This window comes from Drosophila subpulchrella, chromosome 3L (assembly GCF_014743375.2).
Source record: "Drosophila subpulchrella strain 33 F10 #4 breed RU33 chromosome 3L, RU_Dsub_v1.1 Primary Assembly, whole genome shotgun sequence".
NCBI classification, from domain to species: Eukaryota; Metazoa; Arthropoda; class Insecta; order Diptera; family Drosophilidae; genus Drosophila; species Drosophila subpulchrella.
The window spans coordinates 12,149,878-12,167,481 of NC_050612.1; the positions used below are offsets into that span (position 1 = coordinate 12,149,878).

Sequence of the window (17,604 nt, forward strand, 5' to 3'; positions counted from 1 at the left end):
TGTTAGTGCGACAAAAAGTGATCAATAAATACGGACAAACAAGTTTTTGATTCTAAAAAAAAAACCTAAAACCAATTAGTTAAAGAAAAGAAAAAGTACAAATTAAAGGGAATCGAACCGGTGAATAAAATATGCAAAAATAACAAGAAGTTCTTAGCCGAAAGTTGAAATATATCAAATAGGCCAAGACGCGTGCCCAAAATCTTGTCTCGTGACGCGTTTGCCGCTTTTTTATTTCGGAACTTCCAAAACTGGTCGCAAAGCCCGACCTTGACACTCACTTTTCTAAACAATCAACTCGGATCCGATCCGAGACCATTTTTTCGGCATTTTGGCCAGCATCTCGTCTTCTTTCTCGGCCGCTTTACAGACCGCCCATCAGTCTTCCGCCGGACCGGAGATGAAACGCACGGATCGCGTCCGCTGAACAGTGATCATTTCGGAGTTTTCCCCCCAAGCTAATCACTCCAACTAAAAGCTCTTGAAAACTCTTACCTAATCGCCACAAGTGCAGCGTGCAAACAATAAAACAAACCAGCTAAACAAAAGTGCATAAAAAGAAACATACAAAAACGTGTGCTTGTCCATGCAACTGAATATTTTAATACATAATTAGCCAAAGATCGTGGAAGCATCTCAGTGTGGAAGTGCACTTAGTATATATACATGGCTAAAATGTGGCAGGGAATCGTGTGGAGCTGGGCTTTCTGCCTCGTCGGATTGGCGGGTTTCGGCCTCGCCAACAATCTCGCCGGCTACGAAGGGTAATCATCAGCGGCTACTCGCATTAATTATAATTAACATCGTTACCAAAAAAGAAGGAAAAAACAAATAATACGTAATACACATCAATCAAGTGGCTCTTCTTTAGGGCAAGTCATTAATTGGATTTTTTTTTTGGTCAGTGCTTAAGTGTTTCTAGCTGAGAAACAGGTTTTCGCATCTTTCACGATCGGGGTTTTATTCATCAGGTTGGGCTAACGAGGACGACCATTCCTCTCGTCCTGAATCATTCCAAAGGCTCCAATAAACACAGCTGCGTACATTATAAAGCAATCCAGCATATTGAAATCGGTCTGTTGTGATCGGTAGGATAGGTATGGTATGGCTAAAATAGAGGCCAGCCAAAAATAGCGATATTGATTACAGAAAAAATTGGCCATATCCCGAAGTAATTGCCACATTCTGATACTTTTTGGTGTTTTTTATGTTTAATGTGGGTTTTTTGGAAACAATGTGCTTGGATCACTAGAATAAATATAGATTGGGATCTATAAAAATATATAGTATGTAGTAGATAATTTTTTTTAGAAACTTTAGAGTAAAATATGGCTTTAAAACCTTCATAAAGGTAATGTATAGATTCTATAATTTTCAGAAAATAATATTTCTATAATCATTTATAAACAAGATCCTTGAGGTGACTAAAAAGATGTTAGTTTTAGTTTTTAAATTAATACTTTAAGTTAATATTTCACTAGTCAGTAACAGAAGCTATAAAAATTGTTTTATTTTGCCATTACTTATTTAAACTATTATTTAAAGTGCATTTAAAGTAATTGAAGGCATTGTAGTTTCATGCGATACAAATATTAAATAGATTTTAGAGTTACTGAGTTATGCAAACATCACCAGCCGCATCTAATCGTAGGATAAACAAAGGTTTATTTTACTTTAATATTTCCTCCAAAGCGTTGGCCGAATCCATGGTCATTGGACGTGATTAGAAGTCGTCGTAATAAACGTCGGTAAACGTTTTGTCGTTTGGCCAATGGCCAACAGTTGTACATTCAACAATGCCGTTGATAATTTGCACAATTTGTAATTGCCAAGCGATCGCAGTGCGAAATGTTTGTCAAACATGCCACGCCCCCCGCCTGTCAGCGGCCCATGCGGCGTATGAGTGATGGATGAGGGCTTTGTGGTGGCAGAGGCTTTAAACTTAGAACCACTCTCTGGAATTCCGTATCTAAATTAAAAGCTTCCTTCCGATCGAAACCAGCCAGATGTTCCATTACCCAACCGTTTTCAAGTTCAAATACATAAAGTTGGAAACGCCGAGTGATATGAATTTTCACAAGGTCGATGGTCATTTCGATGGACAATAGGCTTTGATTTGGTTAAAAATGCGTTGGGAAAATTTTAACAAAAATTCATAAGCTTAAGAGATGAAAAATCGGACCCGCTGGCTATATCATTTTGACCAACCGCAGGGGGCGTCTTATTAAATTATAATCGAACGCCTTTGGCCATCTCACGTGATTAGCTTTTGTCTGCACTATATTGGGTATTCGATCATATCATATCATATGCCCCCTGCCACCCACACAATCCCATAATGCAGACGAGATAAATATGCAGGGACTTATGACTTGTTTCTTCATTATTTCTTGTATCTGCGTCTTTTCGTTTTCCGTTGTGGAATTTCATGAGATGATAAATTGGCCACCGAATCGTACGAGGTGGCAAAGAGCCAACAAACGGCGGCCAGCAGTCGCTTTGCATAAATTTATGAATCAACAACTCATTTTGACGCCAGGCGAGGGCGAGCCATAAATTAATTTGTTGTCCAATTAGTTTGAGACATGTGGAGCAATCATCGGGATTCCCGCTGCTAGATAATCATTATCCGTCGGGGTATCAGTTAATTATGTACCGCTAATAAGCATATCACACTCTCAGTTCCGAAAAATGGCTTTGCTAAAAAAGTGGCAAAAAGTGCCAAAATAGTTTGCTGTTAGATTAATTAAATGCCTGTTAAATGGAAGCCAATATTTATTTGTCCAAACACAACATATATCTACAGTGAATTAATTAACACATATCTAGCAAAACAATAGATCCCCCAACCTTGACACACTGACTAGAAATTATGGCTTTTAATTTGTTTATCGAACTAACTTATCTTTTTAGATTTGGAAAATAATGTTTAATGCAGCATTACAAAAAAATTTTTATTTGGCACACTCTTATTTTAAAGATCATCTATGGGCTAAGTTAGGTTTAGATAAAAACTTTTAAACTGTTAGGCTTAATTATGATTTATTCAACATTTTTGTGCAAGTTTAAAGAACATTTTCATCTTCCATCTTAAAATGGGTTCACAAAAAGCAAACCAAATCTATATATACAATATTAATTTAAGAATAAAAGAATATTTGCATATTAGGATGAATGCAAATAATGGAATATTACTTTAAAAAAAGTTTTTAATAAAAATAAAGGTACCGAGCATTTAAAAGTGCTATGATATATATAAACATGAATATAAGAAATACTTTTATTATTTTAATGTTTAGTACTGTAAAGTTCATAATTTTTGTAAGCAAATTAATAAAACTTTTCATGATTTCAGCTACACCAAATACACAGTGCAACATGGTGATGAGGATGCCTTCCGGTACATGGTGGATCTGCAGACGAACGACGCGGAGCTGGACTTCTGGCTGCTGACCAGGAACTCATCGGTGCTGACGGTGAGCCCCAAGCGGAAGAACCAGTTCGAGGCCCGGCTCTCTAGTTTGGATGTCAACTACGAGATGCAGCCCCTGATGGAGCTGATGGCTGCCCTTCAGGCCAACAGCTCCTATGCCGAGGATAACTTCGATGGGGAGTACGAGGAGTGCCAGCAGGAGGATTGCGAGGAGGCGGAGCGTCCTCGTCGAAGGACTCGTCGCCAGGCCCGCGGCTTTTTCTCGCACTATCCCCGATACCACGAAGTCCTCAGCTTCATGAGCGGATTGGCCACCAGATATCCACAGTACTGTCGCTACGAATCCCTGGGCCGCTCCAATGAGGGTCGCCACATAGCTGCTCTGTCGATTTCTCTGAACAGCAGGGTTCGATCCCGCCGAGTGGCCTATATTCAGGCAGCCACCCACGGAAGGGAGTGGATCACCACGCAGACGGTACTCTATTTGGCCTACGAGCTGCTTACCAATCTGCGGGCCTTCACAAGGGTTCTGCAGGATGTTGAGATTTTTCTAGTGCCTTTGGTCAATCCCGATGGCTATGAATACACCCACACGACGGTAAGTAATTAATTAATACTTTTGGAACAAATAATCTTTATTTGAATTAATGGTGATTCTTATACAAAAATATTGTATCAATATTCTTTTACATATTTTAAACTTTACTTAACTTATATATTTTTTTTGCGCAATGCAATACATAATTTACGTATTCACATATTCAAGGGCATTACAAAAATAGTTCCTTGTAAAAAAGTAGAAATTAAATACCACTTTTTAGAAAAAAATGTGTCCCAAAAATATACCAAAGAGTAAAAAACATGTGTTAAAAAAGACTTCCTCATTTATCATTAAGTACCTACATATACGCTTTAATATCCATAAGAAACTGAGGGAAAACACATTAATTATGTTAGAGAAAAGTGGCACTTTAAATGTGTTTAAGTGTCAGGGGACTTAAAATGAATTTTAAATGTTTTTTTAAATGTTTGGGTATGTAGTACATATATGTACTTATGTACTATGTTCTGGTAAAATTAAATTAGCTAGTTCTATTAACATAATATTTATTTTTTCAGGATCGTTTCTGGCGCAAGAATCGTCATCGTTATGCGGGTCATTCCTGCTCCGGCGTGGATATCAACCGTAACTTTGGAAACCACTGGAACTACCAGGGAGCCAGTCAAAACGTAAGCCACTTGTTGACCCCGCCTGTGACCTTCGCCATTGACCCTCGAATGTAATCCCCAAATCCTTTCCATGCAAAACTTCAGCTCTGCTCGGAGGTTTACTCGGGTACAGCGCCCAATTCGGAGCCAGAGACCTCGGCCGTGGTGCGATATCTGGAATTCAATCGAAACCGTGTGAAACTCAGCCTGGATGTTCACTCATTTGGCAAATTCATTTTTTATCCCTACGGCTATGCGAAGTGAGTATGGGCGGAAAGTGCAGTCTCCCTGATTTCCATGTTCCATGTCCGAAAATCCTCGGCTGTGGATGAAGGCCCGGCCAGCGGGTGGCCCAGAAAGAAATTCAATTTACTTTTCAATTATTTGCTAAAAGCAATTAAGCCCGAATATTTCTACCATTGCATCCATATAATTCTTTTTTATTAGCACTGTTCAAAAAATATCGAGGTTTACAATGCTTCTTAGTTTTCTTTGTCCAACTTGTATGTCCGTTTTTGTGTCCGCATTTTAAAATGAGAGTAGGTTCTAAGCAAATTTGGTATTTAAAACTTACTATAAGTTTAACGTATATTACCTTAGGGTAACATGAGTTTTTTTTTTAAGTTTCGGACATTCTTAGCAAGTAAAATAAATATGCTAGATACTACTAGTACTAGATAGTTTTGTTTTTCGAGACTTGGTATAATAATATAGGATGATCTAATAATTAGTTTAAATATAAAGCCCGGTTACTTTTATATATATTTTAAAATGTCCTTAATTTTCTTTTAAAAAAATTTCTGAAAACTAAAAAATTAAAGTAAGAATAATCTATTGTTTTCTCTCTGTGCAGAAACACCGTGCCACCCACCGTGGGAACGCTGCGTTCGGTGGCTCTGAGGGCCGCCAACCAGATCGGCAGGTACCGCGGCACCCGCTACACCACCGGCACCTCAGCCTCGATTTTGTACGAGGCCTCCGGCAGCCTGGACGACTTCGCCTATGGCAACCTGGGAATCCCTCTGTCCTACACGCTCGAGCTGCCCGGTGACGAGTTCCACGTGCCCGCCCACGACATCATCCACGTCTGCAAGGAGACCTTCGCCGGCTTCATCGAGTTCATCCGGCACGTCAGCCTCTACTAGATGAGGCTCCTGCATTTCCTAAGCTGTTTAAGCAATTGAATTTATTGTTTGTTTAACTTAAAATAATTAGTGACCTCGTTGTTAAGCATTAAAGAATTGAATATTGAAAAAAAACATTTTAATTTGCAATACTTATTTTACTAACTAAGAGAAATAATTTCCTTGAAAATAGCGCTTATGCATTCTTTCATATGTTTTTGTATAGCTCATTGCCTAATGGAAAACAGAACTCCATTTGTTAAAGTCTGTATGCCAAAAAAATCACTGAAACATATTTAAGACTTAAAAATGTTATTAAGTATTGGCCCACTGATAAAAAAAAGTTGTTTGAAAACGCTATAATATTTTTTTAACTTATTTCCAAACGCTTAATGGAAAACAGAATTCCAAAAATTTAAAGTTGTCACGGCATCACGTTTTTATCTTCATTCTTAAATCTGAATTAGGTTAACAAAAGTTTTTTGCATCAATTGTATTTCACTTTTATAGGTAAAGAGATTTTCTGCAACTCGGTATAAACTGAAGTGGTTTTACGGAAACAAATAAGGTAAATAAAATGAAAAAGTAAAAAAAATTATAAAAATGAAAATTTAAATTTTAACCATTGAAAATGGTTTAACTCGAATAGATAATTTTTATTTGGTACAATAAGCACAACGATATGTCATCAATTTAGCTACAGTGGCCTAAGCGAAGGAATTCTTTAATTTACAAATTTTTATAGCTTTCATATGTCTTTTGGTTGCGCAATGGATAATAAAGAATCAATAAATTAAATATTCTCCTGTAATTGATAAAGAAATAATTTATGGAAACTAACGCTGATAGCTTTATCTGACTAAAAGTAATTCCCAAATTGACGTCACCTTACTACCTGAGGAAAAACCAAGATTTTATTGTTGTTATATTTCTATTGTTATATTGCTTTTTGGGAAAAATATAATTCTAATAATATTTGGGTTAATTTTAAACTAAACTTTTTTTAATTTCAGTGACTTCCCCGATCACTAGCAGGACATGATGTCCGTGGCGGATGCTGGCGCCAAAGCGATTGTGCACTCCACCGATGGGATATATAGCTACGGCAGTACTTACTACGTGCTATATCCGACATCTGGAGATTCGGTGGACTGTGGCCATGACCATGAAGCTGCCGGCTGCTGGATTCCTGGGACTCGATCCTTGGGTTTCCCAAATCGAGCGATTGGTTACGGGAAGTTGGGTGGGAGTGCGCGCCATGGTCGCGGAGGTGATAAGTCGTTATCCGGCGTAATCGGGCTGTAAATAAAAAGACATTAGCGGTGAATTGCGCCAGCTCTGATTTGCGGGTCACCCATGCGGGAGTTTTGGAGTGCTTTATTATTTATTGATCCATTTGGCGATTAGATAGGTGGCCGGGAGTCTTTGTCTAGCTATTTAAGTGGCTCGGCACATCCACGCGGTTGCTTAGTCTCTGCGAAGATGAAGTTCTACGTGGGTTTGCTAGTGGTATTTTTGAGCGCCGCTATTGTGGCTGCCGATCAGGATTACGAGGGGTAAGTATTGGAACAGCGGAGCTCTACTAGTCAAAGAACCAATAAATTCATTAATTTAGTTGTTCTGACTTCATGTGCAACGCAGAAGGTTTCATTTAAAAAAAACCAATGATTTTCCATGATTTATACGATTTTTTACTGTTCAATATTTCCACTTTGAGTTAATAATGGTTATATTTAAAAAAAAATATAATAACTTTTCAAAAGAATAAATTTTTAACTTTGCTAATGTTCTAGAAATAAGTGTTTAATTTTTACTACGAAACCGAAACTTAATATTTAACATTTAATTAACCTATTTTTCAGTTACCGCATTTATGATGTGATTCCTTCGAATGCCGATCAGGCTAAATTGTTGCACCAGCTCGGTCAGCAGGGATTTGACTTCATCGGCGAGAGTCGTCTTTTGGGACATCCCTCTCGGGTGATTGTGAGTCCTGAGCAGTTGGAGCAATTCGAGCAGTTTGTTGAGGGAGAGAAGATCACCAATAGTCTAGTGAACCCCAATATGGGAGCTTCCATTGCCGAGGAGTTTGCCCAGCGGCAAATGCAGCGTCTTTTGGCTCCCATCACGGGCAAGGGTCGCTTGAGCACCGAGCGCTATTACACCCACGAGGAGATCATCAACTATATCGATGACCTGGCCGATCGTTTCCCCAGTCGAGTGTACGTTAGGACCGTGGGCTGGTCCTACGAGAAGCGAGTTCTGAAGACCATCACCGTCACGAACGGCGATGGCAAGTCCGGCAAGAAAGTGATCTTCCTGGATGGCGGTTTCCATGCCAGAGAATGGATTTCTCCAGCTGCTGTTCTGTACGTCATTGATCAGCTGGTGGAACAGTTCGAGGAGAATGCCCATCTGCTGAAGGACTACGACTGGGTTATCCTTCCCATGGTCAATCCCGATGGCTATGAGCACACCCAGACCGGCACACTTGCCCGCATGTGGCGCAAAACCCGTCAGCCGCATATTTTCGCTGGACAGACCTGCTATGGAGCGGATCCCAACCGGAACTTTGACTTCCACTGGAACGAGGAGGGTGCTTCCTCGAACCCCTGCGCGGATACCTATGCCGGCCCCACTGCCTTCTCCGAACCGGAGACGATTGTCGTCCGGGATCTGATGCACTCACTGTCGGACAGGGGTATTATGTACCTCACCATCCACTCCTACGGAAACTATCTGCTGTATCCTTGGGGATGGACTTCGTAAGTCATTTTTACAAACACTTTCTAATTATTTCTAATTTTTAAGTAACCTTACTATAAATTTATTAATTTCTAGCGACCTACCCGAGAACTGGGAAGATCTGGATGCAGTAGCCAGCACTGGAGCTGAGGCCATTAAGAGCGCCACTGGAAGGGAGTACACCTACGGATCCTCCACCAGAGTTCTGTACATTGCTGCCGGAGCCAGTGATGATTATGGTTACTATGCCGGTTTCAATGTGTCCATCACCATGGAATTGCCCGGAGCTGGCAGCATTGGATTCAATCCTCCAGTCACCCGCATCGATGAGTTCGTCACCGAAACCTGGATTGGTATCCGTGCCATGGCTGAGAAACTTATCGAGATGTACTAAAAAAGTTCAATAATTTCCAATAAATGATCATAAATATTAAATACCTGCATTATAATAAAGAAATGATTTCTTTGTTAATAGTTTGATAATAAGTTTTATTAATGCTTAGTAGGCATTATAATGCATTCAACACTTCAGTTCAGATAAACAGATGGTAGAAATCTTAACCTTGCTGTCTAAGTGATTGCATAAAAGAAAAAATATCCAATCAAAATCGAGTTAAATTCACTTATTTTTTCAGAACGTAATTGGGAACGACACTGATAAACGCCCGTTATTTTTATTGTCAGCAATCATATTCTCCAATCGATTTCTCTTGATTTTACAACCTTCCATATAGCTCGATTTGATGATAACGATATGAGATTGCTGTTCGTGGAAGTTTCTTCGATAGCTTGAAATGTGTTTTGCTCAATTAGCTGGCGACTTGGAAAGATGACAGTTTGGTGGCTTTTGCTGGCTCTCAGCTGCCCGGGCTTGTCTGCTGGATTGCAGAAGTCCAATAAATACGAAGGGTAATGTATTGAATACCAAATACTATATAAATCCCTCTTCTAAACAGTGCATTTTTTTAGTTACAAAATATACGAGGTGTCTAGTAAAGCTCGCTCGGTGGCTTTAGAAGGAGCTCTTTCCGAATTGGTCAAGAATGCATCTTACTATGAGGTGTTCTCGGGCTTCAAAGGCGGTAATTCGGCCAAGGTGATGGTGCATCCCGATGAGCAAATAAGCTTTGTGAAACTGATGGATGATAACAATGTGGCCTATGATATTCTCAACCGGAATGTGGGCCTCACTTTGAGTCGGCAATTCGAAACGAACCGCATGTTGCGCCAATGGTTCCCTTACAATGGAAGATTGGGAACGGAGAGGTATTACAATCACGATGAGATCAACCAGTTTATCGAGGACCTGGCTAAGGAATATCCTCGTCGGGTTTTCCTGAAAACGGTTGGCAAGAGTTACGAGGGTCGATGGTTGAAAACCGTCACTATAACTAATGGAGATGCCAGGCGTAATAAGAATGTGATCCTTGTGGATGGTGGCTTCCATGCCCGGGAATGGATCTCACCAGCAGCTGTAATTTATCTGATCTCTCAGCTGGTCGATAACTTACAGGACAATGCTGATCTGCTGCAGGACTTCGATTGGGTTATCCTTCCCGTTGTTAATCCCGATGGCTATGAGTACACCCAGTTGTCGGAGGAGACTCGCTTTTGGCGTAAGACCCGAAAACCCAGCAGCCCCGATTGCATCGGTACCGATCCAAACAGGAACTTTGATTTCCACTGGAATGAGACGGGTGCCTCGTCGGATCCATGTAGTCTTACATATGCCGGAGAGAAGGCTTTCTCAGAACCTGAGGCTCTGGTGGTAAGAGATCTCATCCATAGCTATGTGGATAGGGGAAAAATGTACTTGACATTGCATTCCTATGGTTCACTTATTCTGTACCCTTGGGGATGGACGGAGTAAGTATTATTAATATCAAGGTTATACAATTTTTAATGAGATCCGTTACTTCCAGAGGTGTCCCCGATACTGTTGCCGACCTACATGAGGTAGCTGCAGAAGGTCAAAATGCTATTGTGGAGGCCACAGGCACTGAATATTCGATAGGACCTTCAACGACAACCATAAATTATGCTGCTGCTGGAGCTAGTGACGATTATGCCTTCAATGCTGGCTTCCCGATTTCCTTTACCATGGAACTGCCCGCTGGTGGTACTGGATTTGATCCTCCAGCCTCGGACATAGATCATTTAGTTAAGGAGACCTGGGTGGGCATTTCGGCAATGGCCCGGAGAGTCATTCAAAAATATCCCCTGGCCTAATCGTGAAATTCAGTTTATAACTTTCTTGACCACTATGACTAACTCAATAAAATGGTTCAGTTCGCTAGCAAACTGCAGTTATCGACAAGATAACGTTTCTGTTAATAATTTCAGTTAAAACTTTATAAACATATATGAACATTGTTCCGGATGCGATTAGAGAAATAAATAAACAAAAGTTTTGTTCAAGTTAATGTTAGGTTTATTCCGAGACCGATTAGAAACTTGAGTGCACACAACTTTGCAATATTAAAATGTAGGTATGCAGATAAATTTTTAACTTTAAATAAGATAAATGATTGCAATACTAAAATAAATCATTTTTTATATCTTTACACCATATTTGGTGATAAATGAGAAATTATTACAGGCAACCCGGCATCAAGGAAACAACCAGCCTTTTAATAATAATAATCAGCTTTTCTACAAACGGGTCCCTTGGTCCCCATTCTTGAAATCATAACTTTCGGCTTCTAATCGCAATGCTTACAATGACGTCAATGCTTGGAGCTCAGTGGCTTATGCCAGATTTTATAGGGAGGGTCTTCGATCTTAAGTGGGGCACCAAAATGTTCTCAGAACTATAAACCCCCTCTGCGAAGCCAATCTCCACGATTTCTTTAGGGAATATAAGTAGTAATTCAGTTCCACAGGCGTTGCTGTTGAAAATCAGTGGTGCTGCAAGCTATATATATCTGTAAAGTGGGCTTTTAGACGGGCAGTCGAGTTTTACTCTCCGCGTATCACGTTCCTATATTCAAAATGCTGAAGCCTTTGAACAAAGTGTTCCTACTTGTACTTATTTTTCTAATGATCGTAAATAAGTCAATTGCGAAAACTTCTAATTGCAATTTCTTTGATACTGTAGATATTTCGGGTATTATTAAAGAGAATGAAACATTTGAGTATGGGGTAATGAAAATTCCGGTCAATCAAACGGGAAAATATAGTTTCTTAAAGTTGGTAAACGGATCCACTGTGTCAACGGAAATCCATAGAAGAGCTTGTGTTTGTAAAAATAAAAGCTGCGTCCGGTTTTGTTGCCCCCAAAAGAATAAATGGCTCCCTGGCTACTGCACCGATGGTCTGGAGAAGGAGTATTTCAAAATGGAACCTATCATGAACATAACCTTCAATGATCAGATAATCTTAAGGGACTATACCTGTGAAGATCTTAACATCCAATGGAACACGTTTTTTGAGGTTTGCCTATCGGTTTGTCATACGTGTGTTTTGCTGTCTAATCTAAATTATTTTTAGTAGGACGAAACCTTTTTACTTCAAGACTTCGACTGGTACTCGAATAAGGAGTTCAAAATCTTTAAGCATTCATCGAAGTTGGTGCCGGCAGTGCGTGAGAGTAAGTAACAATATAGTTTGTTAACTCCCTGTATGAATATTTTTACTTGTTCCTTTTTTTTTAGTCGGTGAAATTTCACTGTTATGCTATATACTTACAATTGCTGTGTATCTATATGTGAAGAAGCTTCAAAATTTAGGCGGCAAGTGCTTTATTTGTTGCCTATTCTGCATGCTTATGAAATGCCTTTTCTGGGTGCTGAACTCTTGGAATTTACTGAAGAGCATTCACTCTGTAGCAGGTTGGTTTTATATCTAAATATGTTAAGATTTATTTTGTAATATTATTATAACCACACTTGTTACATGGAGAAAACAAGCTTAATATTTGGGAAGATAGTCTAGTATTGTAAAAAAAAGAAACTTGTACTTTTTAAAATGTTTTGTTGTGAGGTTAGATATCACTAAATATTTAACAAAACATAAGGTAATAAACAAATTCTTAATTTCTTCCAGGTTATACGACTTACTTCTTCTGGATGGCTTCCTTTCTTTGGTTCTTTGTCTTAAATCATGTATTTTGGAAGAGTTTTGGGGGTGACATAACTAAACCTCCCCGGTTTTGTTTCCAGACCTATTCAATATTTGCCTGGACTAGTGCGGCTGTCCTAACCATACTCATTTATCCATTAAATTCTTTTTTGAAGATCGGCACACAGAACATGTGCCGCTATTTCGTTATCCTAGAAGATTGGAGCTGGCTTCCCGGAATCTACTATGGACCAATGCTACTTCTGAGTATCTGTAATATGATTTTTACAATCCGGACGGGAAGAACAATTCGAAAGCAATTGAAGGATCTTAAGAAATGCAACCCACTATTGGATGTCAGGAGGTAAGGTTTCATAACATTTGAATTATAAAGAATAGTCTTAATTATTTCCTGTCTTGATCGAAGTTCCCTAATGTGGTTGCGGTTATGTACGATCTTGGGAGTTACTTGGAGCTTGGACTTAATAATCTGTACAATGCAAACTTATCGTTTTTGGCCACAGGTCCTGTGGTTAGGCGATTACTATCATGCGGCCTTTGGCATTCCCGTTTTTGTGCTGCTTATCCTTAAAAGCAGCACTCTTCACCTGCTCAAAGAAGGGTGAGTCCATAAAGAGAGAGTAATATTTTTTATTGACCTCATATCTATCCCAGCAGAAATCGGGATAAAAATAAGCAAAATCAACCAGAGGCCAATATAGCCGATACAGCCTGCTAGCCAAACAAAAGGTATATAAGAATTTTCATTAGGTTAAATGTGGGGAAAGATGTGGCTGCAACCTGTTATGTACCTTAGCTTTCTATAATTAAGTTTACCATAAACGCATAGATAAAATTTGAATACATTTAATTTTCTTAATAAAATATTTGCGATTAAAATTGAACGGGAATGGAAGGCGAATTCGGCCAGCAATGTTTTAGTACCCTTGCAAATATAATAATTTGGAACGTTACTAAAAACAGATAGCGAAACATAAGAAAATTGATTTATATATTTTATTATATTTTATAGTATATTAAATTATATTGACACATTGTTCCTAAGGTAATTATAGATTTTTATCCTGCTCGAGGTTTTTTACTTTATTTTTGCTTTGGGAGCTATAGGATATAGAGGTACGATTAGTGCCGCCTACAAACTATATTTTATATAAACACCATTTGAGTAAGAATGAAATGGATGCAAGTTTGTTCGAGTGCTATTTCTATTACATTTTAATTGCTAAAAGCAATTTAAAAATGTATAAATGTGCAATATTATGGGAACAATTTCTTGATAAATTCACTTTTTAACGAGAAATGACGTAAGTACAATTTCAACGTTTGATGTTTTGATATTGGAGCGCATATTTATAGTTTAAATTCGTTCTATCGTCGCTTTTTCAATGGGTTCCTTGAAAAAACGGTTTTCCCTTTTCCCCAGTCAGCTTCATTCAGAAGTTTTAAGGATACTTATGTTTGTTCCCTACGATCTCTATGTGAATATGAATATGTGAACTTGAATAAAGTAGTCGGGAGCCTTCAAAGCAGTTAATTTGGCTATTTCTGGGTAGCCGTGATAATCTAGACCACCACTTGAAGTCCGTCGCACTTGATGAACTCAATTAGCAGACCGCGATAAGTCCGAAGAGTCCCGACTCGAGTGCCCCGCCCAGTGTGTCAATGCCGGAGCCCTAGTGATGTGGCCCACCCGATGTGACGCCCGCCTATCTTACCAAGCGTGAAAATGCCAAGAACGGGAATAGAATTCCCAATTAGTGAGAAGACGTCGCTGCGATTACAAAATATCAATGGTGTTTATTGCACCCGCCTAGTATTTCTCAACAACTTTCTGGGCCATGGCCTTGATGCCCACCCAGGTCTCCTCCACGAAGGATTGGATTTGGTTGGTGCTCGGGTTGAAGCCAGTACCGCCAGCTGGCAGTTCCATGGTGATGGACACCGGGAAGTTGGCCACTCCGAAGGCGTAGTCATCGCTACCGCCGGCAGCCGCGTACAGAACGTTGGTGGAACTGCCCACGGTGTATTTGGTACCGGTGGCTTTACTGATGGCATCCGCACCAGCCTGGGCCACCTCATCGTTGTCGCGCCAGCTGCTGGGCAGGGCACTACACAGAATATTGGTTGAATTAGAAATAAGAAGGGTTTTCTTATAGAGAATGGGAATACATACGAGGTCCAGCCCCAGGGGTACAGAAGGTAGTTGCCATAGGAGTGCAGGGTCAGGTAGAACTTGCCACGTCCGCTCAGGCTCAGCAGAAGATCGCGGACCAGCTGGGTCTCCGGCTCGGAGAAGGCCGTCTCGCCCCTGAAGGTATCGGAGCAGGAGTAGCTGGAGGCACCCACCTCTCCCCAGTGGAAGTCGAAGTTGCGATTGGCATCGGTGCCATAGCAGTCACTGCTGATGGGCTTCCTGGTCTTGCGCCACATGCGGGTGTCCGTGTGGGTGTACTCATAGCCATCGGGATTCACCACCGGCAGGATGATCCAATCGAAGTTCTTCAGCAGCTCCGAGTTGGCAGCAAAGTTCTCCACCAGCTGGTGGATCACATACAGGGCTCCAGCATGGGCGATCCATTCGCGGGCATGGATGCCGGCATCGAGGAAGATCACATTCTTGTCGGTCCTGCCATCGCCATTGGAGATGGTGATCGTCTTGATGTCCCGGTTCTCGTACGACTTGCCGGCCACTTGGACGGAGACACGGCTGGGATAGGCGGCGGCCAGTTCATCCAAATAGGCATTGATCTCCCCATGGCGATGGAAGGCGGTGAAGCTGATGCTGCGTCCAGCGGAACGCAGGTTCATCAGCCGCTGGTTCTGGTTATCCTCGTGCTCCTGACGTAGCGCCACTCCGAAATCCTCACTCACCACCGAGAAGTCGACGTTGTACTTCTCCAGCAGATGCTCGAATCCCTCCTGATCGGCGGGCTTCACCATCACGCGACTTGGGGCGTCTAGGGAGCGGGGCAGGTCGAAGAAGTCGTACTCCTCGTTACCGGACAATCGCAGCAGCAACTGCTTCTCGAAGGCATTGCGAGCGTTGATGTCGTAGATCTTGTAACTGTCGAAGGAAACATGTATACAATGAAATTATGTTCTTATACTTTTATAAACAATTTACAAAAATTATAAAACCCTTTTTCTAGAGTGTTCCTGGTAATTGCTTCGTTTTGAAATTTGCATAGTTATATTTAAAGTTGAAGAGGGTTTATAATATCGAAAATCTTGCAACTGTCCTGTTATTAAAAATTGTATTTTTATTTTTGTTAAAAGAAGTAAAAAATTTTTAGACACCATTTTTTTGGGTATTCTTATTAAAGGCTTATGTTTTTATTAAAATCAAACTTCTTCCTAAAAGAATGCTATTATCATAGATCTTGTAACTTTCGAGTGAAAATGGATTCTCTAAAATTGTGTTTTAGTTTTGGATTAAACAATGTAATAATAAAATTGTGATACCACATAATGCTTTTTAGTTATTTTCCAAAATAACCGGAGTTTTATATTTTGAAATGAAAAAATAATAAATAAATATATTTGCAATCAAAATGTTGGATATCATTTTAATGAATTACTGTACAGTGTCTCCAATTTTGTGTCGTTATCATTAGATATTTTTAAGATTTATTTCCTAAAATAAGGTGTTACCTTAAATTGAATTCATTCAAGTTGGCTAAAATGTGCCCAAATGATGGCTAATTGCCGTTGGAAGCACTCCTCCTCCGCATCGCGATCACTCACCCGTCGTAGTCGTTGGCCGCCAAGGCCACTCCGCTCAGCAGCAGCACCACAGCGAATAGTTTCAGCATTTTCAGACCGCTCCGTTCCGTTTGGGCCCAGGGCTTCTAATGAGGCTCACAGCCAGGTATTCCGGCTTATATAGCCAACTGGCGAGTCACCGATCATTCATTCGTCCTCTTATCAGAGGAGAACTCTATCGAAAAAGAGCAGTTATCAGCACTATCAGCGGCAGATGATGGGCGATGTTCGATTTGATTCGATTTGTTGTTGTGTCTTCGCCGAGCAATGGGGCAATTCTGGAGAAAATCTCTCAAAATTTATTGTCTGTGACAAGAGGCTGACAGGCTGGTTCGTAGTAAAAGTTTTTTTGTTCGAAGTACTCATGACTCGGGGCTTAGCTATTTTGTCTACTGACGTTAATGGTAGGTAAATATTATCAATGAATGATTGAATTCCATTTGATGAAATATTTTAAAATTCATAAACTTATAAGGAAACCAATATTTACTTAGATATGTAACAAGTATATTAGTTGTATTCCGCAGTTTAATTTAGGTAGAATAAATAATGATTATTTTTATCATTTTTAATCCTAAACGTACAATTTAAATTAAACTTATGTTAGGAGCTATAAGCATTATGAAGAATTTCTTTATTATCATAGGGACCATTATTGTAGTTTTCAGACGAAGAAAGAAATGGAAATGGGACTGTAAAATCTAAGTTTAAAACCTATTAAACAGACACCTTAGGAATGCGTTTAAATGTGGAATGTGTTTATTTATAAAAAATCATTAAAAAATAACTGCGCTAATTGCAGACAGTTCTAAATCAGTCCTAAATATTTGTCATCGTCCAGAGATATCTGCTAAGTTTCGACAGCTTTCGGGTGACTCGTAAATTTGGTCTTCTGACTTTACGCAATCAACATTTGATTTATATGGTTCTTTTGGACTTAGTCTCCGTCAATTCTTGGAGTGCGCCAGTCGCAGTCCCTATCTCCCTTTTTTTCGGTATTTGAATTTGTTGGCAAAACGTGGCTTTATCAGATTGTTCCGTGCACTGCACCAAGAAAAAGTTTTCAGTTTTAAACAATGAATGTACGCGGCCTGAAAAAAAAAACAAAACGTAACCTGCACGCAAAAAGTAGACAAAATCAAAAACAGACAAACTAAAAACTCTTCTGCCGCGCACACAAAATATATTTGAAAATTTATTGCATTTCATGAGTTTTTCCATATTTGTCTGCATTTGTAGGCAGAGTTTTGG

At 39.8% G+C, this 17,604-nt stretch overlaps 5 protein-coding genes and 1 long non-coding RNA gene across 6 annotated transcripts; 4 read left to right on the forward strand and 2 right to left on the reverse strand.

Moving 5' to 3' along the window:
• Positions 1–583: 583 nt before the first annotated feature.
• Positions 584–1,234, reverse strand: LOC119553587. The gene is made up of 2 exons (XR_005219773.1): positions 811–1,234; positions 584–755 (listed from the first exon to the last, which is right to left on the reverse strand). It is a non-coding gene; the product is annotated as an uncharacterized LOC119553587 (long non-coding RNA).
• LOC119553586 (carboxypeptidase B) lies at positions 650–5,855 on the forward strand. The gene is made up of 5 exons (XM_037864037.1): positions 650–764; positions 3,356–4,031; positions 4,553–4,663; positions 4,748–4,902; positions 5,496–5,855. The coding sequence occupies exons 1-5, from the start codon at positions 667–669 to the stop codon at positions 5,785–5,787; spliced, it is 1,332 nt and encodes a 443-aa protein (XP_037719965.1). The 5' UTR covers positions 650–666; the 3' UTR covers positions 5,788–5,855.
• A 1,390-nt stretch (positions 5,856–7,245) lies between these two features.
• Positions 7,246–8,946, forward strand: LOC119553324 (carboxypeptidase B-like). Its single transcript, XM_037863653.1, has 3 exons — positions 7,246–7,322; positions 7,629–8,531; positions 8,608–8,946. Exons 1-3 carry the CDS (start codon positions 7,249–7,251, stop codon positions 8,903–8,905), a joined length of 1,275 nt encoding a protein of 424 aa, XP_037719581.1. The 5' UTR covers positions 7,246–7,248; the 3' UTR covers positions 8,906–8,946.
• A 388-nt stretch (positions 8,947–9,334) lies between these two features.
• LOC119553439 (carboxypeptidase B) lies at positions 9,335–10,812 on the forward strand. The gene is made up of 3 exons (XM_037863829.1): positions 9,335–9,420; positions 9,481–10,377; positions 10,434–10,812. The coding sequence occupies exons 1-3, from the start codon at positions 9,341–9,343 to the stop codon at positions 10,738–10,740; spliced, it is 1,284 nt and encodes a 427-aa protein (XP_037719757.1). The 5' UTR covers positions 9,335–9,340; the 3' UTR covers positions 10,741–10,812.
• Positions 10,813–11,492: 680 nt separating this feature from the next.
• On the forward strand, positions 11,493–13,563 carry LOC119554078 (probable G-protein coupled receptor Mth-like 6). Its single transcript, XM_037864822.1, has 6 exons — positions 11,493–11,943; positions 12,004–12,100; positions 12,165–12,341; positions 12,556–12,934; positions 12,998–13,192; positions 13,249–13,563. Exons 1-6 carry the CDS (start codon positions 11,503–11,505, stop codon positions 13,307–13,309), a joined length of 1,350 nt encoding a protein of 449 aa, XP_037720750.1. The 5' UTR covers positions 11,493–11,502; the 3' UTR covers positions 13,310–13,563.
• Positions 13,564–14,368: 805 nt separating this feature from the next.
• Positions 14,369–16,586, reverse strand: LOC119554910 (carboxypeptidase B). The gene is made up of 3 exons (XM_037866012.1): positions 16,336–16,586; positions 14,765–15,655; positions 14,369–14,699 (listed from the first exon to the last, which is right to left on the reverse strand). Exons 1-3 carry the CDS (start codon positions 16,401–16,403, stop codon positions 14,402–14,404), a joined length of 1,257 nt encoding a protein of 418 aa, XP_037721940.1. The 5' UTR covers positions 16,404–16,586; the 3' UTR covers positions 14,369–14,401.
• Between the last annotated feature and the right edge of the window lie 1,018 nt (positions 16,587–17,604).

Excerpts from the sequence above, each read along its gene's own strand:
- LOC119553586 (XM_037864037.1), top strand. The coding sequence starts at position 667 with ATGGCTAAAATGTGGCAGGGAATCGTGTGGAGCTGGGCTTTCTGCCTC. Across the intron at positions 4,032-4,552 it reads ATGAATACACCCACACGACG|GATCGTTTCTGGCGCAAGAA; the intron begins GTAAGTAATTAA and ends TTATTTTTTCAG. Across the intron at positions 4,903-5,495 it reads TATCCCTACGGCTATGCGAA|AAACACCGTGCCACCCACCG; the intron begins GTGAGTATGGGC and ends CTCTCTGTGCAG.
- LOC119553324 (XM_037863653.1), top strand. The coding sequence starts at position 7,249 with ATGAAGTTCTACGTGGGTTTGCTAGTGGTATTTTTGAGCGCCGCTATT. Across the intron at positions 7,323-7,628 it reads GCCGATCAGGATTACGAGGG|TTACCGCATTTATGATGTGA; the intron begins GTAAGTATTGGA and ends CCTATTTTTCAG. Across the intron at positions 8,532-8,607 it reads TATCCTTGGGGATGGACTTC|CGACCTACCCGAGAACTGGG; the intron begins GTAAGTCATTTT and ends ATTAATTTCTAG.
- LOC119553439 (XM_037863829.1), top strand. The coding sequence starts at position 9,341 with ATGACAGTTTGGTGGCTTTTGCTGGCTCTCAGCTGCCCGGGCTTGTCT. Across the intron at positions 9,421-9,480 it reads AAGTCCAATAAATACGAAGG|TTACAAAATATACGAGGTGT; the intron begins GTAATGTATTGA and ends GCATTTTTTTAG. Across the intron at positions 10,378-10,433 it reads TACCCTTGGGGATGGACGGA|AGGTGTCCCCGATACTGTTG; the intron begins GTAAGTATTATT and ends CGTTACTTCCAG.
- LOC119554078 (XM_037864822.1), top strand. The coding sequence starts at position 11,503 with ATGCTGAAGCCTTTGAACAAAGTGTTCCTACTTGTACTTATTTTTCTA. Across the intron at positions 12,342-12,555 it reads GAGCATTCACTCTGTAGCAG|GTTATACGACTTACTTCTTC; the intron begins GTTGGTTTTATA and ends AATTTCTTCCAG. Across the intron at positions 13,193-13,248 it reads CTTCACCTGCTCAAAGAAGG|AAATCGGGATAAAAATAAGC; the intron begins GTGAGTCCATAA and ends CTATCCCAGCAG.
- LOC119554910 (XM_037866012.1), bottom strand. The coding sequence starts at position 16,403 with ATGCTGAAACTATTCGCTGTGGTGCTGCTGCTGAGCGGAGTGGCCTTG. Across the intron at positions 15,656-16,335 it reads GCGGCCAACGACTACGACGG|TTACAAGATCTACGACATCA; the intron begins GTGAGTGATCGC and ends TTCCTTCGACAG. Across the intron at positions 14,700-14,764 it reads TACCCCTGGGGCTGGACCTC|TGCCCTGCCCAGCAGCTGGC; the intron begins GTATGTATTCCC and ends TATTCTGTGTAG.